This window comes from Neomonachus schauinslandi, chromosome 4 (genome assembly GCF_002201575.2).
Source record: "Neomonachus schauinslandi chromosome 4, ASM220157v2, whole genome shotgun sequence".
Classification (NCBI taxonomy): domain Eukaryota; kingdom Metazoa; phylum Chordata; class Mammalia; order Carnivora; family Phocidae; genus Neomonachus; species Neomonachus schauinslandi.
Genome location: NC_058406.1, coordinates 103,588,784 through 103,613,431, shown reverse-complemented (window position 1 = coordinate 103,613,431; position 24,648 = coordinate 103,588,784). Strand labels below are relative to the sequence as shown.

At 56.7% G+C, this 24,648-nt stretch overlaps 1 protein-coding gene across 2 annotated transcripts; it reads left to right on the top strand.

The window, feature by feature from the left end:
• Positions 1-168: 168 nt before the first annotated feature.
• RORC (RAR related orphan receptor C) lies at positions 169-24,070 on the top strand. 2 transcript variants are annotated; one of them, XM_044914196.1, is made up of 11 exons: positions 169-248; positions 2,445-2,474; positions 13,338-13,423; positions 13,720-13,861; positions 15,004-15,516; positions 15,744-15,865; positions 16,718-16,850; positions 17,016-17,123; positions 17,308-17,418; positions 18,674-18,783; positions 22,110-24,070. In XM_044914196.1, exons 1-11 carry the CDS (start codon positions 209-211, stop codon positions 22,269-22,271), a joined length of 1,557 nt encoding a protein of 518 aa, XP_044770131.1. In that variant the 5' UTR covers positions 169-208; the 3' UTR covers positions 22,272-24,070. The 2 variants fall into 2 exon arrangements, with proteins under 2 accessions (XP_044770131.1, XP_044770132.1); XM_044914197.1 differs by lacking the exons at positions 169-248; positions 2,445-2,474 and adding an exon at positions 7,247-7,253.
• The last annotated feature ends 578 nt before the right edge of the window (positions 24,071-24,648 follow it).

Genomic DNA, 24,648 nt, shown 5'->3' with positions numbered 1-24,648 from the left:
TTGTTCCTCCTTTAAGGCTCTAGACCCTGTTCCTCTGGTCTCTCGCCCTGTCCCCTCCTGCTGCCAGGCCGCTCTGTCAGCCACTCCTTTCCCCTGCCTGCTGACTGGCCAGGTGCTCCCTCCTTGCTCCCTCCTCCCTCCCCTGGGCCCTGCTCCCTGCCCTCCTGGGCAGCCAGGGCAGCAAGGACGGCACCAAGGGAGCTGCCCCATGGACAGGGTCCCACAGACACAGCACCGAGCCTCGCAGGGTAAGAGGCCCATGGCCCTGCAGGCAGGTGGAAAGGACTTGCCAGAAGAGAGAGAGAGATTGGAAGAGTCTGGTCAAGAAGCAAGGAGGAGGAGGAGGAGGAGGGCAAGACAAGAAAGGAGGAGAGAGATGGATTGGCAGGAGATGCACGCCAGTCTTGAAGGAAACTGAAGGAGAAGCAGGAGGAGGGGCTGGGGACACTGCGGAGGAGGAGAGCGTGGAAAGGGGGAGAAGCAGGAAACACGTGGAGAGGAAAGAAAGGGAGCAGCGGAGCAGGAAGAGACAGGTGCGGGGCGGGGAGGGGGTGAAGAGCGGAACCCAGGAAGGGTCAGAATGTGGGCAGGCCCTCCCCAGCGCGCGAGCGCCCCCTGCGAGGAGGGGGCGACACTGCTTTCCTCGGCGGGCAGAACGGGCCGCCAGGGCTGGAAGGCTGGCCACTCCACCTTCCGTTCATTCACCAATGGACGAACCTGTCCTGCCTTTCAGGGTGACAGACAGAGGCCTGGGGGAGGAAGCAACCAAACCCTGTCAGCTGCCCATGCCCACTGGCCTGGCACTTTCCTCCGCACTGGCCCAGGAGGGTGGGGTTTCATTTCTGCAGAGAATGTGGGGCAGCAGACCGGAGGCAGTGGGGGACAGAGAGGCAGGCAGTCCCTGGCCCCCCGCGTGGTCTAACTCAGAGACCCTCTCAGAGCACGACCCACGGCCACATGCTTGGTCAGCTATGAGCACCAAAGGGAGTGAGTGCCAGCAGGCGCCGGGGGCCACCTGGTGGAGGATGGCTGGCGAGGGGAGCACCCCCACCCCAGGACTGCTCTGAGGTGCAAGGCTGGAGGCCAGGGAGAGGGTGCCACGTCAGGGAGGAAGCTGGGTGGGGCCAGTCAGGATCAGGGGGAGGGGGGAGGGGCCGGATGGAACCACTCCTTCCCTGGGCAGTCCTCCCCCACCCCACCCCCAGCAGAGCCCAACCCTTCTAGTCCATTCACCCCCACTCTGTCCCCCGCGGAGGAGGCCGGCCAGTGGGGAGCATCTCCTGGGCAGAGGGACAGTGTGGGGGGGATGGTGGAGACCAGGATTGGGCAGTGGAAGGAAAAATATAACAGGAGAGCAGATCCAGAGGTTAGGGAGACTCTAGGGGGCATGAGGGAGGGCTGTAGGTTTTTCTGGGACAAGAGGTTGGCCTTGTGCTCTATGAGGAGCTGCTGTGTGGTTGTAGGAAACGGACCAAGGTCTGGCAGGGGAAGCCTCTTCAAAGGGGGCTCCCTTGGTAGGTGTTCAATAAATGCTATAAATGAATGACCAACTCCCCCCCCCCCACACCTCTCCCCACCCCCACCATGGCCACGATGTTCTAGCTAAGGCTTTCCCCTTAGCAGCTGCCCCTCCGAAATATGTGCATCCCTGCCCACCCCACGTCAACCCACCTGGGCACGTTACTGCCTGCTCTCTACCTGGACCAGCCGGAGGAAGGGATTCCCTCCTCAGCAGGCTGGCCGGCCAGAGGCCCAGGAAGGCAGAGCGGGGTCTGTGCTCCCCGCTCTCCCTCCTCTTCCTCCAAACATCCTCAGCGTCTTACTCTCAGCCTCCACACCTTGGGCAGTCCTAGGGGCTTTCAGGCACAAATAAGCAACCAAGAGGTTCAACTCCCACAGAGATGTAACTCTGGCTGCAGAATATTTATCGCGCACCTCTAATGGGCCAGCCACTATAGAAGGCTCTGGGAATACCAAGGCCAATGAGACAGACCGCTTCCCAGCTAGCAGGAGAGCCTCGTTTCATGGATAATGACACAATGATAGCAGTTAGGTAGCAGCGCGGAGAATGTCAGGAAGCCAAATGCATGGTGCTGAGTGTCAGCACGAGGGCAGGGAGAGGGGCATGGGCAGCTCCTCCAGCGGGAGCTTGAGCAATGAGGGGAAGCTGGCTTTACACTGAGCAGGGTGTCAGGAAAGGGCCTCCCGGGGGAAGGAATTGTTTGGGGAACTCCCGGAGGTAGTGAGGAGCCTGGCGCTTCTGAGGACCCGCGGGGCAGAGAACGAAGAGAGGTGTGCTGTGGAGGATGGTCCCACCTTTGGCTCAGACACCAGGTTCTGGAGGAAGGAATGGGGTGGGATAGGGCCTGTGATGGGAAGGGGCGGGTCTCCTGGTGCCCATGGTCTTCAGCTTTTGGCCCCGGCCCTCTCTCTTCTCTTTCCAGAGCTGCTGGCTGCCAAGAAGACCCACACCTGTGAGTAGCGGGTTGGGGCGGCACCTGTGCTGGGTGTGGAGCCATGGCTGGAGCTCGGCGGGCCTGGGGGGGGGGGGCGGGGTGCACCAGAGAGGAAGCCGGGAGCTGGCCCAGGCAGAGGCGGCGCCTAGGGAAAGAGGGGAGATGGGGAGCCCGGCAGGGGGAGGGGTGAAGAAACCTCAAGAGCAGGGCGACGGGAGATCAGGGGGAAGCCTGCGGAGAGGGACCAGGGCAGACGCAAGGAGAGAGTGATTATAAAAGGGATCCGTGGGAGACGGAGAGGAGGGGTGCTGGACAGAGGCACAGGAGCCAGCAGGGGGAAGGAGGGAGACGGAGGCAGGGGCAGCCTCAGGGACTCAGGGAGCCTGTGCCACCAGGCTTTGTGGCAGCTGAGCCATGTTTGGTGTTCCTCTTGGTGGTTAACACGTCCTGAGGTGTGAACAAGCCAGGCTGTGCAGAGCTGGAGAGCAGGAAAGCCTTCACCTCTGTAGGAAACATGACACACAGGGACACTCTGGGCCCTGAAAGACTGAGGCTGCGCATGTGGGAAGGGGGCTAGAGCTCAGGAAGGACTTCCCAATGGATACTGACGAGTATCTATCCTCTCTAGGGACCTCTCAGCACAGCAGACCTACCCCCCCGCCGAGTTTGTGGGAGAGGCTACTCACCCAGAAAATGCACCCACTCCACCTCAGTCCCAAAGCTTATATCCCATCAGGGCCATGCATGCCCTTAGCAGCCTGAGGGTACTCTGGGGGAAAGCCTCCATAAGCATATGTCCCTGAATTAACGAGGACCGCTCTGGGGCAAGAGAGACCACCTGCATTTCTCCATGGCCCTCCCTTGGATTACCTACCAGTTCCTCCTGAGAGCTCGCTGACCCTGCTCTGGCTTCCAAGATCGCCTAGAGCCTCCCTGTTCTAGGCAGAGAAATCTCAGAGGCAACAGCATCCCCTGGTCCCTGAGCTGGGCAGACAGGGGCTGGGGGGCCATCCAGGATGCTACAGCCTCCTGGGTGGGGGGTTGCTTTGCTCAGCACAATCCTGATCGGTGCCTCGCCTGCCCCTAGCCACAGGGCCCCACGGAAATGCTGAGCAGGGCCCTGGGAGGAAAGCAGGTCAAGGAGTGACGTGCTCATGCGCTGGGGGGATGGGAGCCAGGGACCATATGTGGGTGGGGAGGGAGAAGGGGGACTTTCGGAGCAGCTGGAACTGGAAGAGGCTATGCTCCATTCCTACCTTAACCTCTTACCACAGAAACCTTGGCCAGGACCACGCCCCCTTCCTCCTTCCCAGCCCACTGGTCCTGTGCAGCCATGCCCCCACCCCCACCCCAGAGTGTCCTATGAGAAGCCAGGGTGATGGCCCCTCCCCCAAGCCACTGCCCAGGTCCTGAGAGCCTGAGGAAGGCCAGCCAGGAAAGGCGTGTACCAGACTGAGGAGCTACTAGAGGCCTGGCAAGATCAGAGACCTCTTAGGAAGTTTGGTGCAGAGAATCCAGGAGAGATCAATGACTCCCCCAGGCTGGGAGGCTCAGAAAAATAGGTTCCAAATTGAGACAACTGCAAGGATGGGGTCCAAGACAACCCGAGAAGGGAGGAGCCCCGGAGGGACCCCCAGACCAAGAGAGGGCCGAGCTACTGAAGGGCCCTGAAGAGGAATCCCCAGGCTGAGGTACACCACAGAGCAGATATGAGGCTGAGAGAGCCCCTCAGAAGGACCCCCAGGCTGAGAAACTCTAGACTCACATGCCAGGAGACCTCCCAAGCTGAGACACCCTCAAGAGCAGACTTGAACCAGAGAAACCCTCCCATTCCTCAAGTGGGATTTGGGGCCAAACCGCCTGAGTTTGAATCCTGACCCCACCACTTACTAGCTGTGTGACCTTGGGCAAGTTACTTAACCTCTCTGTGTCTCATTTTCTTCATCTTCAAAATGGGGATAATGGTACCTACCTCATAAAGTATTTTGTGAGTATTAGATAATCCATATAAAACCTTAAGAAGTGTTTCCGGCACAAAGTAAACATTATTATTATTATTATTATTACCATCACCATCATCATCATCATCATCATCTGCATTCCAATTTCAGTTTTGCTCTTGAGGAAATTTCTGACAGACTAACACTTCCTGCAGATAGCGGGTATTTGTCTGATGATTATTGCTGCTGCAATTATCATTTCTTCCCTAGCCCAGGGCATACACCACATCTGTGGGAGGGCATGAGCATGGTGGGTGGTGAGGCGGCCTCCCAGACTGCACCCCAGTGGGCGGCTGTTGGCAGTCCACAGCGTATCAGGTGGCACAAGCCACTGCCCCCGGGCAGACATCCTGTGACTTACCTCTAGAAACATCCCTGTCCCTGGAGTCACTGGGCAGAGAGTCAGGCTCGGGTCCTCAGTGGGAGGGGGAGTAGGGACCTGGCTGGGCTCCTGTGAGCTCCATTCTGGTTCCCCAGCCAGAACTACCCTGGCGGGTGGAAACAGCTTTTACCGCGTGTGGCTGTCGCATGTGGTTTTGGAATTTTCCAACGCCCCCTGCAATTGGCTGCCCCGCCCCTCACACCCTGCCCCAGGCCCAGATTGGCCACGTGGGGCGCCTGTCATCCTACTCGCTGCACCCCAGAGGGGGTGGGGATGCAGTGGGGGGGGTTGTCACTCGGCCACCTGTGTGGTGGTGGCTTAAACCCCCCTGGCCCAGAAGAATTGGGAGAGAGCTAGGTGCAGAGCTGCGGGCTGAGGCTCTGCAGAAAGGGCCTCACCCCCGACCCAGCTGCCAACTCTGCCCCATCCCTGGACCACCCCCTGCTGAGGACAGAGAGCTAAGGCGGCAAAGCCCAAGGCTCAGTCATGAGAAGTAAGTGAATGGGGCCACCTGGGAGTGGGGAAGCCTGGACGCCATCGTCATCCCTGGGCCTCTGGAACAGAGGGGTGTCTTGGGAACAGTGTGAGCAAAGCTGAGTGCTCTTTCTTGCTGGCAGCGTGTGTCCCAGTCAAGGCCAAGGTCTTTTGGGAGCTGGGTGGAGTAGCTGAGGAGTCTTGCTCCCCAGGCAATTTTCTTAGAGCAGGGTAATACAGTGGGCTATAGAGGAATGCCTCTGTCGTGAGCCCTGGAAAGGATCTGCAGGAGTATCTGAGGTGCTCTGCTCCTCATTTAACAAGAAAGGACTGAGCCCCAGCAAGGCCAGGGCTTCGCCCCAGATCCCACCGCTGCAGCAGAGGGCGGCTGCTAACTGACAGGCACCAACCGGACTCCCACTGCAGCGTTTCCCTCCATGCCTCCAACCTACCTCCGAGCAGGGTGAAAGAGGAGCCAGAGGGCCAGAGGGCTTGCTGTGCCCCGAAGCAGCAGGACAGGAAGAGGAAAGCCAGATCGGCAGGTAGAGAGGGTCAGAACCCTGCATCCAGGTCTCTGTGTGTGTGTGTGTGTGTGTGTCCCCAGTTTCAGTCACCCATTTGATGAGGGGGATAGGGCAGGGGAGATGGGAGCAGAAAGCCTTCAGCTTCACCCCCTTCCTGGTGTGGAGCCATGGGCCAACAGCTAGTGGACAGATGTCTGGGGTCCCTGTGCCTTCTAGCAGAGCAAGGATGGGTAAATCAGACAATCCCTGTGTTCAGGTAAGGAAAGCTAGAGAACCTCTCGGAGCAGCGGGCAAATGAGCAAAAGGGAAGCCCCATGTCCCTGTGGCCTGAGGCCTGAGGCAGCCCCAGCCTCAACCTGGGGTCTTCCCACAAACCACAGAGGGGAGGCCATATTGGGTCCTGGAAAGACCCACGGGCTGAGAGTCTAAAGACCAGGTTCTGGTGCCAACTCTGTCACTGACTAGCCACGTAGCCTTAGGCAAGTCATTGGGCCCTGGTCTCCTCATCAGCAAAACAAGAGAGCCGAACTTAAAAACAAAACCAACTTTGGAGAGGCTCCCAGTTCTGAGGACCCAGGACCAAGGAGAGAGCCCTGGTCCCCAAGGTGAGCACCCTCAAGGCTAGTGAAGGCGTTTCAACTCTCCCAGGACATAGACGGAGAGGAGGCCATAGGAAAGGAAGAACTTGGGACAGAGATCCCAGTGCAGATGTATGAGCTGGGGTGGGTCAGGCGGGGCGAAGAAAAGAGCCAAAAACTTCCACAGGAAGAGGGGCCCTTTGGAGCTTTCATTTCTTTCTAGCTTCTTCCGATTAGCAGCAAAGGTTAGCAAACCAATCTTCCCAGAAATGGCCCCCAGTCAGCAAATCCACCCTAGCAAGCAAGGATTGGGTGTGCCTCAGAGCTCGGCGGGAGAGCAGGAGTCCCCAGGACTGAGGGAGGGAGCTTCTAGGCAGCTCTACATGATTTCCCCCCAACAGCTCCATCCACGCTGGTAGATAGGAGAGGGGGTCCCCTCCGATCTGAGGGTGGATGCCACCCGTCCTTCTCACTTGGACATCTCTGGGTATCTCACAACCCCAGGCTATCTGACTGAATGCCTCCCCCTCACACACACACCTAGTGAGTGCCAGCCACCTCCATGCCCTCTGACCATAGCCAGAGAGCGGCAGCACATGGGGGGCTGGGGACTGTGACACACCCAGAGACCAAGGGGTAGACACAGACCAGGAAATAAAGAGAGGTGCGGAGGCCAATGATGTCCTGATGGAGCTATAAATGGAGAAATACCAGGAAATACCACCCAAACATTGAGGTGTGAAACCTGAGACAGAGCTGGAGCACAGAAGATAGAAAGGCACACAGACACAGCGAGAGATGCAGAGGGAGGAGGATGGGCAGTGAAGGGGAGATGCGGAGTCCTGATCGGGGCTAGGAAGACAGAGAGAGGGAGGCATGGAGTCCATGGAGGTTCTGAAAGGATGGCAGAGCTCCCTGCCAGGGCGACCTGCTGCTAAGTAAAGAAGAAATGTCCATTAGCCAAACAGACTCCCCAGCCAGCCAGAGGGATGGTGGCCCTAGTCATCTCTCTCTGAGGACATGGCCAGTGTGGAGCCAAGAGGCATGAGGCCCCAGCACTGGGTATGGATGGCGAGGGGGTTGGGGGGGACAGGTGAGAGGTCGCATGTCTGTCTTTGCTGTGCCCTGATCTTTCCAAGTCTGGTCATGATAATGACGAGCAGTGGGCCTGCAAGAGGTCCAGGTCCCCAGGCAGGGTGCCACAGCTCTTATCCTGAAAACCCATGGCCACCTGAAGACTTAACAAAGGGCCTCCTCCTTCCTTGTATCACCCCTGGCCCTTTGCCTTTTCCTCTCTTCCATTCCTAACAGGAATCCCAAACACTCTCAGCCCAAGGTACTAGAATCTGGAACATCTCAGCCTGTCCCGTACAGTGAAGCATGGGTGTTGGTGTCCCCACTCTTCCCAGGGGCTCCCTCCCCTCCCCTGCCTCTGTGCCCCTGACTCAAACAGGGAACAGGGACTTTCCCATGCTAAGAGCCCTCTAAGGAAGGCAGCCCCTGGGGTCTCCTCTTGTCCTCCATGGCTAGTCCTTTCTGAGATCTAACCTCTACTCCTCCTGCTACTGCAATGCTGTCCTGGGCCTCTGGGCCAGATGGGGCTGTCTCTTTGGGGAAGGGACAGGAACAGGACGGGGCCTCAGCACCAGAGCCAGAGTGTCCCTGGGTTCCGTGTGTCCTGGAACAGCAGAGCCCTGTGGAAGGGAGATATAACCCTGGAGGCCGGGAAGCCGCTAACTGTGACTTGGGGCTCCCACTCCTCAGAGCTTCCTCCTGGTGATTCATCACCTCCTCCCCATTCACTGGTTGTTTTCACTCAATTCTTTTGTTTCCCCTCCTTTCTCCTGTCCCAGACTGCGGGGGTGGCGGGGGCACCAGGAGGGGTTTCAGGTGGCTGGCTGTCTTTCGTGGCTTTTCAGAACCCCAGACTCTCCCTCGCCCACCTGAGTTTTAGCTTCACTACTTTCTCAGCCCTGGGATCTGGATGTATCAGCAGAAAATCCTCGCCCTGGCTTGGGAGTAGTGTTCAGCAGGTAGAGCGGCTTCTCTCCTGGCCCCCCACTGACCCTCCCCCTCCTGCTCCCCTGTGGTGGCACCCACCACCGTGGTTTCCAGCTTTGCAGAAGCTGTGGGAAGGAGAGCTGCGAAAGGAGGGAGGCTGGTGACAGGCTGGGGTACACAGGGGACCCCTGGCCCGAGCTGTGGTCTCCGTGCCGGTGGGGGTTGGGGGGAGCTAAGCTAAGAAAAGAGATGCATTCCTCTTTCCCATTCACTCATTCATCTCTGCAGAGGCCTATTAGGATGTATGAAAGCCAGTCCACACCCCCGAAGGAGCTCTGTTGGGTCAGGCAAGCTGTTCCACCCTGGCCTTGGAAGCCTGCCCCAGGACATGAGTAAAGGCAGGAGGAGGTGGGCACCACAGAGGAAAAGCTGGGGCAGAGGGAACCATGCCTCTATGGGTCGTTACACTAGACATGAGACCTGGCTTTAGTTCCACAGGGGGTCCTCTCTGAATTCTGTTCCCAGCCCACCTCCACACTTCACGCTTTTCCCTTGCAGCCAGTAACCTTGTTCCCTATCCCATTTCCTCGATGCATCTGGGCACCTCATCCTTACAGGGGGTATGGCTTAACGGTTGGGGACATGGGCTCTCGAGTTACAGACACCTGGGTTCAAATGCCAGATATGCCACTTCGGACTGTGTAAACTTAGGCAAGCCACTTAGGCCCTCCTGGACCGCTTTCTCATCTGTAAAACGGGGACAACGCAAGGAATGCCTACTTCCCAGGGTTATCGTAATCATTAACGAAACACGTATGCAGAGCCCGGGACAGAGTAAGAATTCAGCCCAGGCTTGTGTCTATCATTACTATCCCCCCTTAATTACTGTCCATTGGAGAAAAGGAGAGAGAAAGAGAAGAGAAGGTAGGCGCAGCTGGAGACTGCTTTGTCAGAAGATAAGGACCCCACGGCTCCTCTGACTGCATCCACTCTCCAGCAGGGCTAGGGGAGGTTGTGGGGTTTGAGGGCAGAGACCCCCCTGGGTTAGAGCCCCTCCTTTGCTCCTACCACTTCCTCTCTGTGGCATGGGGCACCTGGACAAGGCCCAGGGCTGGCTTCCTAAGGTGGCCCAGGGCCAGGCTCTGGCTGCATTCCGAGAGCGCTATCAATGAATCTCACAGCTGTGGGAAGGATGAGATTAGAGGGGTTGGAGGGAGGGGAAGACAGACCACCTTGTTGCTACCGGATTTCCCCACAGAGAAGGTGTGCATAACAAGCTCCCTGGGGATACTTCGGTCTCTGAAGCAACCCAGAAGAGATTCGTTTTCTTTCCCCGGTACCGTGCCAGAAAGCAGCTCTAGAGGTCTCCCAGGCTGAGGAGACGACACAGGAATGAGCTGGGGGAAAAGATGGCCAACCCCACCCTCATCCCCCAGGAGGAGGAGCCTGGCCCGAAAGCCTCAAGAGGGGCTACATTCTTGCTACTCAAAAGTGTAGGCTGAGGACCAGCAAGCGTGGGCACCCACCAGAGCTTGTCCAAATGCACAATCTGGGCCCCCAGACCTGAGCAGGGACCTGCTCACAAGATCCCTCCGTGATCTTGTTTGAAACGCAAAGGGCTAGAGTCACGCAGTCGCTAGACGGTTTCAAGAGCTTTCATGAGCAAATAGGCCCTTCTGTCTCCTGGGAGCGAGAGGGTTTCCTTTGATGGGCCCTGGGAGAGAGCAGCAGTGAGGTACAAAGTTCTTCCCGAAGCAGCGGGGGCCGCAGGGGCTGGCCTAGACGGGCCTGACCTTTGCTTGGTTCGAGTTCCTGGCACGGGCAGGCCCTTAGATGGTAAGTTCCTGGCAGGCCAGGCTCCAGTGCAACAGTTTGAGTAATCCCGTGATTACTCAGCTCCCCATCCCCAACCTGGGTTCCCATCACCTGCTGCTTCAGGCAGGGGCTCAGGGGTAGGTTGTGAAGGTGAGGGATCCGAGGTGTTTTTCAGCTCCTGCTCACCCCACGGCCACCTCTGCCAGACCTTCCCGTCCTCTCCCCTCCCCGCCTCCACAAGTCACACTCACGCGCACCGGGACTTTCTCTTTGAGGTTTCGGGCAGATGGCACTGAAAGGGCTACAGGTGGCAGGGGAAGGAGAGAGCAGTGGGAGCAGAGGGGCTGATGGTGCAGGCAGGGCCAGGGGCAGGGCACTGGGGCCAGGACATCACGGTGGGTTTTTCTGTGTGTCTGCACCTGTTTCTCCATCCCAGGGTCTAAGTCTCTGGTGTCGGCCAGTCCCAAGCCTCTTGGTCTCTCTAGATCAGAGGCTACAGAGTCTGGCCCCCCCAGCTCAGAACCCCTGACTCCGTGTTCCTGCCTCACTTTGTACCTCTGTCTTGGGGGCCTATGGTTGGGGAACCCTGAAGAGTGGCTGGCCTGGTGGCTGGGGTCCAGACTCCAGCTTCCCCCCAGACACAGGTATCTGTGAAGGGGGTCCATGGCTGGCCACATCATCCCATGAGAAGAGCAAGGTCTGGGTTATAGCGCTGTGAGGTTCCTGGGGCCGAGACCAGCAGTGGGTCAGGTGTGGGGCAGGGAGAGATGTGTCTGGGTCACCTGTGTGGCTGGCGCACACACGCACCCGGATGTGGCTCTGGGAGAAGGGAAGAGACAGGGAGGCCTGTGGTTGACTGCTGGGCTGGAGTCCGAGTTCCCACTGTGGCTTGGCCTAATCTCCCCTCTGCTTACTTTTTTGGGTGACCCACGTTGGTTTCTCCCCTCTCTGGGCTGAGGGCCACTGTGGAGAGAGACCCACGCTGCTGGAGGGGAAGGTGTCGAGGCGAGCGCAGACTCTCTGGGGCATGAGGCTTCTGCTGGGCCTCAGGTGCCCCCTGCATTTCTTTGCCTTCTGCTCTGCTCTGTGGCAAAAGTGTATATAGAGTTTGCCTCTTAGACACAGTGCTTTCCGCAGGTAATACCATCACACCTACCATCCTAGCTACAATCATCCCACACACAAGCAATGTTCTTTTTTATTCTGATTTCACTGACAAGGGAACCTAGGCCTAGAGAATCTAAGTGACTCAACATTCAGGTGCCTCCACATTTTCTGCCCCTTTTCCAGCTACCAAACCCCTCTTATTCTCTCTTCCCTTCCATGCATTCCAATATGCTCTTAATTTACGGGAAAGAATCTGAAAGGCTCACTTGCCATCTGTCCCCAGTGATCACAGCCTCCTATGTGGGTGTTGGGCAGGCAAGTGGGGGCTGGGGTGGGGGAGAGGAGTGACTTATGGAAGAATTTCAGACACCCATGGGCCTGTCCCCCATGAGGAGGCAGCTGCTTACTCTGACTCAGCTCAAAGCTGGCTTGAGGGGACAATGGTTTCAAGATGAGGGAAACAAAATATCAGGGGGTGGTGGGCAAGCCATAGTTCCCCTCCCCACCTCACGTAAGGAGGCCCTATGCATGACTGGGGGGTCCAGGCCTGGGCCAGGGGTAAGCTCACCGGAATACAGGTTTGCCCTACAGGCAAGCTGCTACCTTCACTGACCCTCAGGGTGGGACACGGTTAGGGGACCGGTCAGAGATGAGCTGGGGCTGGGGTGTAGATCACTTTTCTGGCCTGCTCCGCCTCAGCCTCCCCGCTCAAAGGGGAAGCAGCAGGGCACCAATGGCAGAGAAGAGAGCCCTGTCCCCTTGGGATGGATGAAAACCCCTGACATAGTGGGAATCCCAATTCCCCTTCAAAGATGAGCTGGGAGAAGGCCAACTGCTGCTCGCTGAACCAGTAGAGAGCTGTGGCATTGACAGGGACAGGGCGAAGTAGAGGAGAAGAATCTGGAGCCCCAAAAGGCCACGATGAGCTCAGTGGGCAGCTGGGGGTCCTACTGGCCAATGAACAAACACTAACACACAGTCAGGTGCACCTGCCGGCTCACAAGCACCTGTACCTTCCATGTGTACACACACCCTCAAACATGCCCACCGATGTATGGGCCCCCAAAGCCAGGTACACAGAATAGCATAATGGAAAGCAGAGGAGCTAGGGTGTAGACCCAGCTCTGGAGCAACTTAGCTGCATGAACCTGGGCCAACCACCTTACCTCATCTGGTCTATCCCTCCACCTGGAAAAGAAAGGACAGGACAAAGGTTGAATGAGCTGGTCCCTAGTCCCAGTCAGAGGTAACATTCATGATCGGCGCACATACGATTGGGCCCATCAACATAGTCACTCTCATGTGCTGCCCACTCTCTGCTCCAGGGCCTGGGGCCTCGGTGCCCTGTTTGATTCTCACCCTGGATCGCCAGCATCTGACCGACCTGGCTTGTTGAGCCCTCTCCTGGGCTCCACCTCAGTCCTCCTTGCCTTCTCTGGGCCCCATGCTGTGGACCCTGACCTCTTGGCCCCCTGGTCGCTGCCCAGCCCATCCCTGAGCCTTCACTGCCAGGCTGAGGATGACCGGCATCTCTACCTGGTCCCCTGCCTTGGTGCACCACATCTCCTCCCCCCACCCCCATGCCTCACACTCTGCCCATGGGAGCAAAGCCTGGTGGGGGAGGGTGGCCTAAAGGAAGCCCCCTGCGCGGGAAGCAGGTGTTGTGAAGCAGCGAGAACTCCTAGATCCTCAGGCAGCAGGGGGGGCAACTGGAGCTTTTCAACTTGAAGGGCTGAGCAGGTGGCCTCTCTGCAGCTGCACTTTATGCCCCTGTGGAGCTGGTACAGGTCCTGGCTGCCCCGTGAAACCGAAAACGGCCTCCCCAGACCCTTTGTTGAGCAGCATTTGGCACTGCACTTCTTCTATTTTGCAAGAGGTGAAGAGCAAGCTGGAGCAGGGTGGAGAAGCACCGTGTCCCTGTGTCTACAGCCCGGGGACGTGGGGAAGGAGGCAGAGCAGGTCCCTGGGCTCACCTCCTGTTCTTTCTTTCTCTCCTCCAGCACAAATTGAAGTGATTCCTTGCAAAATCTGTGGGGACAAGTCATCTGGGATCCACTACGGGGTTATCACCTGTGAGGGGTGCAAGGTGAGCATGCGCACACGTGCACACTCACACACACAGTCTCTTCCAAGGTGGGGAGAAGGGGCTCTGAGGCAGCTAGGGAGCTGCTGGAGAGATGCCTTACACAGGAGGGCTTTGTCTGAATCTGGGGACATGACTGCGTGGCAGATTATAATTCTGCTAAGAAAGGGAGGTGAGAAAAGGGACTGGCCATGCGTGGGGTCTGGGCAAGCGGGGGCCAGAGCCTGGGCTGGAAGCCCCGGGGAGCGAGCTGGGCCTGGCCGGGATTGGCAGCCTAGGTCCCCGTCTGCCTGCCCCAGGGCTTCTTCCGGCGCAGCCAGCAGTGTCACGTGGTCTACTCCTGCACCCGCCAGCAGAACTGCCCCATTGACCGCGCCAGCCGAAACCGATGCCAGCACTGTCGCCTGCAGAAATGCCTGGCACTGGGCATGTCCCGAGATGGTGAGGCCAAGCAGGCGGAGTCTCCAAAGAGGTTATCCTGTAGACGCGTCCTTCCGTGGGGCACGGGCCAGCCACGCACCATGGGGGTGCACCTCACCAAAGCTCTTCGTGGTCCCCAGCTGTAGGCTCTGCTAGAACAGCCCTCCCTTCCCCAACGCCCCAGGCTCCTCATTTTCTTCCCGGGATGGAAGAAGAACTGGCCCAGTTACCGTCCAGCTTCCACATCCACCGTCCTGCCCCTAGCTCCATCTCCCTGGTCCCCCATCCCCATGCTAGGACACAGGACAGTGGCTAGGACTGCAGCCAGAGCCAGCCCGAGAGCCACCTGGAAGGCACGAGGGTGGGGAGGGCGGCTGTTCCCGGTGCCTTTCTCCTCGGTCCTCGCCCACCACCTCGACGCAGCCCCCCATCACCACCACAGAGGGAGCCCAGGGCGGGGTTGGGGGAGGCATGAGGTGACGGAGGAGCCAGAAAGAGCCTGTCAGCACTTTTCAGCGCCCAAAATAACAAAGTGAAAGGAAACACGCAGGGGTGCAAAGGGGCAGGCGGGGCGAGGGGCTGTGCCCCCACACCTGGGAGGGGTGTTGGGGGGGGAGTGAAAAGGCAGGAAAGAGAGAGCAGAAGAGGATGTTCAGAAACAAGCCGCGGAGCATGGGTTGGGCTGTGGTGAGTATCTAGGTCACCAGTGAGCCTGCAGGCCTGACCACAGGGAGACCTGTGTTCTCAGCTCTCCTCTTCCTCCGACCCTCCTAGACAGGCGAGGTGACCCCAATACAGCTCCAGGCCCCCAACTCGACCACCCCAGCCCAAACATCAGGAGACCAGAGTCCTCAGTCCAGACTGACTGCTTGAATTCTGCTACCAGCAGAAGCTGGTTTCCAGCTGGGAAACTTTGCTTGGGAGACCTAAATGCCTGGGCTGGACGCAGCCCTGCCGCAAACACCGGCAGGCGGTGGGAGGGGTCTCGAGCAAAAGTGGGGGGCCCCCCGGGGAGGTCCTTAGGCCACACTGGAGAAGCTCTGCTCAGAGCCAGCTATTGAGGGAACAGCAAGTTGAATTCTGTAATGATCAAAATGCCTGTCGAGGCTGCCCTGTACCTCGTGCTCCTGCCTCGAAAACTCCTGATCCCCGACCTCTTTCAGCTGTCAAGTTCGGCCGCATGTCCAAGAAGCAGAGGGACAGCCTGCACGCCGAGGTGCAGAAACAGCTGCAGCGGCAGCAACAGCAGCAGCGGGGACAGGTGGCCAAGACCCCGCCAGCGGGCGGCCAGGGAGCCGACCCCCTCGCCGGCCCCATCGGGCTCCCAGACGGGCAGTTGCCCCTGGGCTCCTCACCTGACCTGCCTGAGGCCGCGGCCTGCCCCCCTGGCCTCCTGAGAGCCCCAGGCTCCGGGTCCTCCTACCCCAGCAGCTTGGCCAAGGCCGGGCCCGATGGGGCCTTGTACCACACGGAATACAGCCCCGAGCGGGGCAAGGCCGAGGCCAGCGAGCGCTTCTACAGCACTGGCAGCCAGCTGAGCCCCGACACATGTGGACTTCGTTTTGAGGACGCCGGGCATCCTGGGCTCGAGGAGCCAGGACGGGGCCCGGACAGCTACGGCAGCCCCAGTTTCCACAGCGCCCCGGAGACGCCCTATGCCTCCCTGACGGAGACTGGTGAGTGGCTGGGGGGCGGGGAGGGGAGGGATGATGAGGGAGGGGCTTCCAAGAGAGGGGCCCTGGTCAGCACCCCATGTACACCACACGTGAGCCCAAGGGAGCAGAGGGGCCGAGGAGGGGAGGCAGCGCGGGGGGTGGGGGGGTCCGGCCAAGGAGTGCCCTTTGTATGGGGTAGGGTAGCGGTTGGCTGAGATGGAGCCTGTGCCTTCCCCCTCTGGCCCCAGAGCACCTGGTGCAGAACGTTTGTAAGTCCTACCGAGAGACGTGTCAGCTGCGGCTGGAAGACCTGCTACGGCAGCGCCCCAACATCTTCTCCCGGGAGGAGGTAGCCGGCTACCAGAGGAAGGTGAGGCCGGGAGACCCCGTGGGAGGGGGCGGCGGGGGAGGGAGTGCGCGCGCAAGTGGGCTGGGGCGAGGCGGGGCGGCACGGACAGACCTGCGGGTGCGTGCTTGTGAGCGTGTGTGTGTCTACCCCCTAGCAGATGGGTGAGAGGTTTTCCTTTTCCCCTGCCTATTGCCTTCCTCCTACCTCCGCCAGCGCCCACACCTTGGTGTGTACACTCTCCTTTCCCGTCCCCTTTCAATGATAGCAGTGGTCAGAACCCTGATTACCATTTGTTAAACACCCCTTCTCTGCCGGGCACTGTGCTAAATGCTTCCCATAAATGATCCTCCACTCTTGCGACAGCGACCCGTGAGGCTGGCATTTATTTCTGTTCTTAACAGCCTGGGAAACTGAGCTCAGAGAAGTTAACAGACCTACTCGAGGTCACAAAGTAGTGGGGCCACAGGAACATTCAGATCCACCAGGCTCCCAAAGTTTATGTTCTTTCCTGTCACACTCCTGACAACACCACATGTTCTAAAAACACTCGTTTGACACTGAATTTTTGCTTCTCTATGTTCTTAAGACCTTTGGGCAGGTCTTTTTGGGGAGAGGGGTCAGTATGTGCTTCTCACCTCAACAAAATGCAAACTCTTTGAGGGCAAAGCTGCATCTCAGATGTTTTTTATTTCCCCACAACAGCTAACTCAGTGCCAACGGCTGGTGGGTGCTCAGTGAGTGCGACCAAATGACAGGAGTTCACCCCGAGTGAACTCCTCACGCCTGCAGTTTATCAGTCTGGGCTCCCAGGGGCTTGGGAGGGTGACAGGGTCATAAACGGGGCTACAGTGGGACCCTCCTCCTTCCTTACAGTCCATGTGGGAGATGTGGGAACGCTGTGCCCACCGCCTCACCGAGGCCATTCAGTACGTGGTGGAGTTCGCTAAGAGGCTCTCAGGCTTCATGGAGCTCTGCCAGAATGACCAGATTGTGCTTCTCAAAGCAGGTGCCCAGGGAGGGTGGGCAGGCCTGGAGGGAGGGGGGCAGAGCATGCAATGGGGCGGGGCTGAGCAGAGGGAGGCGGCTTAGGGAAAGCAGGGCACTGAGGGGGACAGAGCCAGCTCCCTGGCTCTGCCTGACTCTTGCCTGCATGCCCCCCCCTTCTCCCCAGGAGCAATGGAAGTGGTGCTGGTCAGGATGTGCCGGGCCTACAACGCTGACAACCACACGGTCTTTTTCGAAGGCAAATACGGTGGCATGGAGCTGTTCCGAGCCTTGGGTGAGGGGCAGGGGAAAATGAGAGAGACAGGAGTTGGATGGCAAGTCCATCTAAAGCTTCAAGACCCAGGCACCCTCTTTTCAGGGCAAATCACCCCCTCTGCTCCAAACACCAGGAGGGTGGGTGTCCTCGGGCACTGTGGCCTCACCCACTTTGCTCATCCTTTGGTTTTTCTCTCCCTCAGGCTGCAGTGAGCTCATCAGCTCCATCTTCGACTTCTCCCGCTCCCTGAGCTCCTTGCGCTTTTCTGAGGACGAGATTGCTCTCTACACAGCCCTCGTGCTCATCAATGCCAGTGAGTGTCGTTGGGCTTGCCTAAGGGACATTCAGGTGACAGGGGAGGGACGGATATTGAAGGGTCTGGACCTTCAAATGTGGTTAAATCTGGGAAATGGCTCTAAAGAGCAGAAAGAAGATTCAGAGGAGCCTCCAAGGTGGGGTTGGAGAAGTGGGGAGCTAGGGAGCCGTGAGGATGAGAGGAAGTGCGCCGCTTCCCAGGGAGAAATTCATTTGCTCGTGAGTTCTCATGTCAGTGAGTCCAGTGAGCCCACACATTGTAATCACCTGGGGAGCTTTAAAAAGTGATACTTCCCTGGGCTCAACTCCCAGAGAATCTGAGGTCATTGAGCTGGGGTACAGTCTCCCGCAGGTGATTGTCATGTGCTTGGGAATCACTGGTCTGCTCAAGCTAGTTTGAAGACTGTGGGCTGTCACGGCAGGACTCTGGATACCCACTTCACTGGGACGGAGCAGGCTGGGCTGAGCCAGGGAATGCTAAGTATTTGGAGAACCTGGAGAAGTGGGTAGAGCTACTAACCTGAGTTTGCCCATCAAGATTATCTGTTGTCTGGCTCTGCCAATGAATAAAAACCTAAACACGTCCTTCAAACTAGAAATAAAGACTTAAAAGATGACTTCTGGCTATTTTATGGAGCCAGGGCAAAAGGTGGTTTGTCCACTGGAGTTAGCCACAGACGGCTGCAGAGGCCCTGCTGCTGGCCTGGGAGGCTTCACCAAAGCCACTTGCTATCGGGCTCATCCTTGGCCAGGTGACAGGGCTCTCTCTCATTTTCCCCATGGTGGAATCCTAGCATTGGATGGGCTATGTGAAATATCAGGGTACCAGGGAGAAGGCTGCTTGGAGTCAGGAGATTGGACGTTCTTTCTTTCTTTTTAAAGATTTTATTTATTTGAGAGAGAAGGAGCAGGGGGAGGGGCAGAGGGAGAGGGAGAAGCAGGCTCCCCGCTGAGCAGGGGGCCCGCTGTGGGGCTCAATCCAGGACCTCTGGGATCAGGACCTGAGCCACCCAGGCACCCCGGGAGATTGGATGTTCTTATCCCTTTCATCTCTCCCCAGTTTTCCTTGTAGACAGCCAAGCCCCAGGCCCCAGAACTTTTCATGATCAAACCAGGATGCACACGCACATGCGCACACGCTCAGCCGAGAAGGCCGCTATCCAGCACAGATGTCCAACATGATACACCCTTTTGGGGGAAGTTAATGTCCATGTTCTTTCTTGTTCTCGCTATGGCCCCATGCCCTCCTTCAGACCGGCCAGGGCTCCAAGAGAAGAGGAAGGTAGAGCAGCTGCAGCACAACCTGGAGCTGGCTTTTCATCACCATCTCTACAAGACTCACCGCCAAGGCATCCTGGCAAAGGTAGGAGCAGTCCCTGAGGTGGAGGAGTGGAGGAGGTCAGGTCCAGCGCAGGAGCTGGGCCCCCAGGGCTTGCGAGGGCCGGGATCCGAGGGTACAGAGGAGGAAGTGCTTGAGTGCCATGCCGAAGGGATGAGCCGTCACTTCCATGTGCGTACAGATGGAAAGTGAAGAGAACCTGGAATTGGGAGGGATTTCTGCCAGGAAATAATTTGGCTTAATATAGCCAACACTCACCCAGCACCTGCTTGTGCAAGGCACCATGGAATGCAAAGATACAGAGAGGCGGTCCTTGCCCTCACCAAGGGCTTTTAGTGTGGTACAAGGAGGCTCGTGTACCAGTAACCCTAATACGGAGTAGCATATGGTACGTGATACAACAGTAATGCGGTTAACAAGGTGCTGTCCCAGACATGCTGTCATCCTCAGGGCAACTCAGTCAATAGGACAGGTATTAAAACCTCCTTTTAGCGATGAGGGGACTTAAGCGACTAGTCCAAGTTTGCATGATTGGTAAGTAATAAATGCAAGATTTAATCCCAGTGCTCTCCCACCATATCCCTGCGCCCGATAGGTTACTTTGATAAGAGATATCGGGGGAATGTTATGACAGCATAGAACAGGGATTAAAAATAACTCGGGGTGGGGCACCTGGGTGGCTCAGTCGTTAAGTGTCTGCCTTAGGCTCAGGTCGTGATCCCAGGGTTCTGGGATTGAGCCCTGCCGGGAAGCCTGCTTCTCCCTCTCCCACTCCCCCTGCTTGTGTTCCTGCTCACGCTGTCTCTCTCTCTGTCAAATAAATAAAATCTTTAAAAAAAAAAATTTAAAAAAAAATAATTTGGGGTAAAAGGAGTGGGTCATAAATGCTTCCTAGGAAGGTGGCATTTAAGGTCAGCCATGAAGTGTGTCAGATTTTAACAGACATTCATGGGAGTGGGGCAGGCGTTCCAGGCTATGGGAACAATCAGCAAAAATAAGGAGGCAAAATAAAATAGTACAGATATGGGGAATAGCTCATGGTACATTCTGACTAATGGGTAAGATTGGGAGCTAGCATTGATTGATGAGGGCGGGGAAGTAGCAGAAGACAAGCTTGAAATTAGGTCAGGTAGCAAATCAGAGAGGACTTCCAGTGCCATATTAAAGAGCGAAGGCTTTATTTCCAGGCAATGGAGAGCTCTGAAGGCTAGAAATGATATCATCAGAGCTATTATTTAGGCAATTTAATTTGGAACCAGCGTAGAGGAACCACTTATGTAACCGTCCAAGCAATGGGCCCTTGCTATGTGCCAGGCACAGTGAGTGCTAGGTGCTGAGGATAGAGAAATGACCTACACAACAGTTTTTGTCCTAAAGAACTTCAAGTCGGGTCAGACGGATTGGAAGGAGAGACTGGAGCCTGGGAGCTCGGCTGGAAAGCAGATCTGGTTGACTCCACCTTCAGAATACAGACCGCCCACCATCACCGGCCCCCCCATCAGTTCTCACGTGGCCTGTTAGAGAGGCCCCTGGTCCTCCCTGGTCCGTCCTGCAGGAGCCACATAGCACGGGTCTCAGTCCTGCTCTAGCCGCCCATGCTGCTGAGTGGCAACTCCAGAGTCTGTCATGGCTGAGTGGCCTCAAGCACGATATGTCCCCGACTTCTTTTCTCACCTCCTCTCCTCCCACTGGCCCCTCAGTCTCCTGTTCCAGCAACACTGGCCTCCTTGCTATTCCTTCAGCACATCACATACAGTTGCATCTCGGGGCTTTTGTATCTGCTGTTCCCACTGCCTGGAAGGTTCTTCCCCTAGTCTTCCAAATGGCTCCATCTCTTCATCCCGGAGAGGTTTTCCCTGACCGCCTGATGCAAAAAGCCCTCCACCCCCCACCCTGTTCTTTTTTTTTTTTTTAAGATTTTATTTATTTATTTGATAGAGACACAGCGAGAGAGGGAACACAAGCAGGGGGAGTGGGAGAGGGAGAAGCAGACTCCCCACTGAGCAGGGAGCCCGATGCGGGGCTCGATCCCAGGACCCTGGGATGGGATCATGACCTGAGCCGAAGGCAGACGCTTAATGACTGAGCCACCCAGGCACCCCTGCATTATTGTTCTTTAAGAAATTCTCAGACATATATATTTGTTTGTTTCCTGGCTCCCTCATTAGAATAGGCATTTAATAAAGCTAGATATTTTATTCTACTTTATTGTATCCAGTGATATATCACCACAGCCCATCACAGTGCCTAGCTGAGTAGGTTCCCAACAGTTATTGAATGGATGGATGGATGGATGGATGGACAGATGAAGCTATTGTGATAGTCCAGACAAACTCAGACTAAACCAGTAGAAATGAAAAGAGGATGAATCCAAGAGATATCAAGAGATCTTATGCTGCCTAGTCTTCTCTGACTGTCCCTTTCCTAGGAAACTAAGTAGAGGGGGAAGGATGGGGGCAGCTAGTGAGTGGTCTTTTTAAGTCTAGCTTGGTTATACAGGAAGATGAAGGAAGACACACATCCACATACAGGTTATATGCAGAAGATGAATGGTTTTCTCAGCCTTTCTCCAGCGAGGTCTCCCTGCCTCTGTCTCCTCATGGGTCTCTGGGCCTTTTTTGTTCCCCTCTGGCTGAGTACTGGTGGTGTTGGGTACCTGCTTGGAAACCATTTATAATTCAGTTATTGAGCATTTGTCATGTGCCAAACATGACAGGAACAGAAGATACAGACAGGGAGGGGGAGACAGGGAGAGAAAGAGACAAGGAGAGACCCTAGATTAAACCTAGCTAGGGTGGGAAGGCAGACAAATTAGACCGTTTCCCTAAAATGGGGTTTAAGTGCTACTACACAAAGGGAAGTCCAAAGGAAAGGCCCCTAATCCAGGGAGAGGTGGTTAGAGAAATATTCCCAGAGGAGGTGACACTTGAAAGTGAGGAAGCATTAGCCAAGCAAAGAAAAATCAGAAAGGCATTCCAGGTGAGGAGAACAGCATTGACGAAGGTCCAAGAGGCATGCAATAGACTAGAACAGAACCATGGGGTCTCACTATTCTAAGAGCAGGAAGTGTGAGTTAGAGTATTCACCAGGGTTCATTTCAGGAGTAGCAGGAATGTGATGAGGCGGTTCACTCAGAAAACATGCACTTGTTCCGTAGCAGTCCTCGCTTGCCTCCAGTTTCCTGAACACATACCCCTCCCTGTGATGGGATCTAATCCAGCCATTCCCCCAGGGCCGAGCGCAGAGGGGGAAAGCAAGGCGGGTTGCCCTAGCCCAGGGAGGAGAGGACATCTTTGCTCTGGGGAGAAGGCTGGAGTACTGACCCTCCTCCCCTGTTAACCCATCTCCAGCTGCCACCCAAGGGGAAGCTTCGGAGCCTGTGTAGCCAGCACGTGGAAAAGCTGCAAACCTTCCAGCATCTCCACCCCATCGTGGTCCAAGCTGCTTTCCCTCCACTCTACAAGGAACTCTTCAGCACTGAAATTGAGTCACCCGAAGGGCTGTCCGAGTGACCTGGAGGAGGGACTCCTTTCCCTTCCCTAGAGCCTACTGGCCCTCCTCCCTGGATCTCCTCCCACCTTCACATTTTTCTTACCTGTGCCCCCTGGAGGGTGGTCCCTACCTGTTCGTTGGGGGTGAGCAATTGCTGAGACTGGTTTTCTGCCCACAGCCTTGCCTGACAGTGGGCCAAGAGCCAGAGGGTGGTGATGAAGGAACACCATCTCCAGCCTCAGCTTTGTTGCGTCTCCTTTCCCATGACCCTTCACCCCCAGCTTCTGAGAGGCCTCGGGTGGCACATAAGGACCTCTAGGAGGACCATGGTGTCCTCAGGACACCAGGGGGATCCAGGACACCCTGGATAAACAGAACTCAACTCTGGGCTCAGAAGCTAAGAATAGGACTTTAAAATACCTCATTGCATCTCCCCATGGGCTGTGGCTGGGGAGATGTGTCAAGCTCAGAGACTGATGGCTGGAGCCCAGAAGGACCTGTATATAACATGAATCCAGATCTTTAGATTTTCTGCTTCCCCCTTCCTCTCAGCTCAGCTAGGAAGTGGTTGGGCACCCTGCCCTTTTCCCAGAATCTAAAAAAACTGGATATGGAAAGATAAGGATGGGGTGGGGGTAAGGGGCTGGGATAACTTTTTTATGGGATTTGGGTACAGGGATAGGTTACAATGGAGGCCAAGAACATCACAGATAGAACTCAAACCTCTTATGTGCACTTTAGAAGTAGACTTTAGGGGTCAGCACAAATCTGATGAGAGACACACATCCACATACAGGTGAAACACACACTCACAAACTCAAACTGCAATTATGCACCTCTGTAAACACATTTAATCTGACACCATTTCTGTCTTCCTTGAGGTCACAGCTCAGAGGTGCTTAGTGGCCTCCGGGAAAGAGTCCCAATCCTGAGGGACCCCAGAACATTTTCGTGGTGTGCCAGTCCACCAACCTTAGACCTGGGGTGGCCCAAACTCAATCCCAGCCCCAGCTGTCTTCTAGCACAAGAAACCCCAAAAGAAGAAGGGATGGCTGGACACTGGTCAGTCAGATGCCCCAGACCGACCCTTGGAAGAGTCCTCCTGTCATCATGCAGAAAGGAAACAAACACAATTTCACCCCAACTCTAGCAGGGAGGAGACCAGGGAACAGGACAGACACCTGTTTCTCTGGCTGTGATCATGCCCCAGGACTTCTCTTGGCTTTACAAATCGCTGTGAGCCCTCCTCTGAGGGATAAATGGCCGGTGATGTGGGGGTGCTGTGTTCCTCTCGGTGGAGGGGTTAAGTTGGCTAAACATAAACCCCAAATTGTGCTATTCTTCATAAAATGATTTTAAAGGCCAGAGGTATGTGCGGCAGGGGCAGGGGTGGGGGTACTTAAATCGCATTACAGACAAGCTGTTCTCCTGTCTCATTCCTGTGTGGAGACCCAGGTTTCTAGGCCAGCAACCCATGAACATCATAAGGATTGCAGCCCCCACTCTGAGCAGCCCCCCAGGGAGGCTTGGGAGGTGCTCCTCAGGAACCCCCACCAAAGGAGTCTCGAACTAAGCTCCCCAGCAGATGTTCTGGACTGAGAACTTTCCCCACAAAACAATACCCATGGGGGACATTTAGATTGAGAGGCTGCACAGAATCACCCTGCATCTGGGAGACTGACACCCCTGAGGAAGGTGCTTGGCCCCAGAGCTCCCCAGAGGGGAGTCAGGATGTCCACGAGAGACCCCTTCGGGCTGCTGGCCGCCTCTCCCTCCTGAGCCCTCCTGCACCCCCGAGTCTCCCTCTTTGCTCCCTCCCCCCGCCATCCTGTGAGGTGCTTGCTGCAGCCCTCCCTGGTGGCTTTATTTATTTATTTTGCACCAACAGGGTTGCTGCAGACTCATTCTCGCCTGGTTTAAAAAGAGAGAGGAAAAAAAAAAAAGGAGAAATGCTTTCTGGCTCTTTTCTCTACCTCGGTCTTGGCAGCAGCGGCCACAGCAGCCAGAGCGGCCACAGTGGGCGGGGGCGGCGGGGAGTGAGGCACGCCGGGAGGTACAGCACCCCCCACCCGCCCCAGGGTGCAGCCTCAGCGGGACGGTCCCCAGCCCTGGACGGATGCAGTGTCCAACCTGATGCCGCCCTCCAGCTTCTCCGGTAAGCGACCCCACCTCCTGTCCCGAGGCTGCAGCTGCCCTTCTCTGTAACATTCTCAGAGACAAGGCCAGACTGGCGGGCCTGTCAGGCTAGAGGGTCTGTGCCCCTCTTGTCCCTCCCCGCCAGCTGCCCCCGCCCCTGCCGCCCCCAGCCAACCAGTGATCCTGGCCCCACCGGACTTGCATGGGAAAACTAAAATGTCCCAGAGCCCCTGTGGGGAAGGACTCTAAGGAGACCTCTAC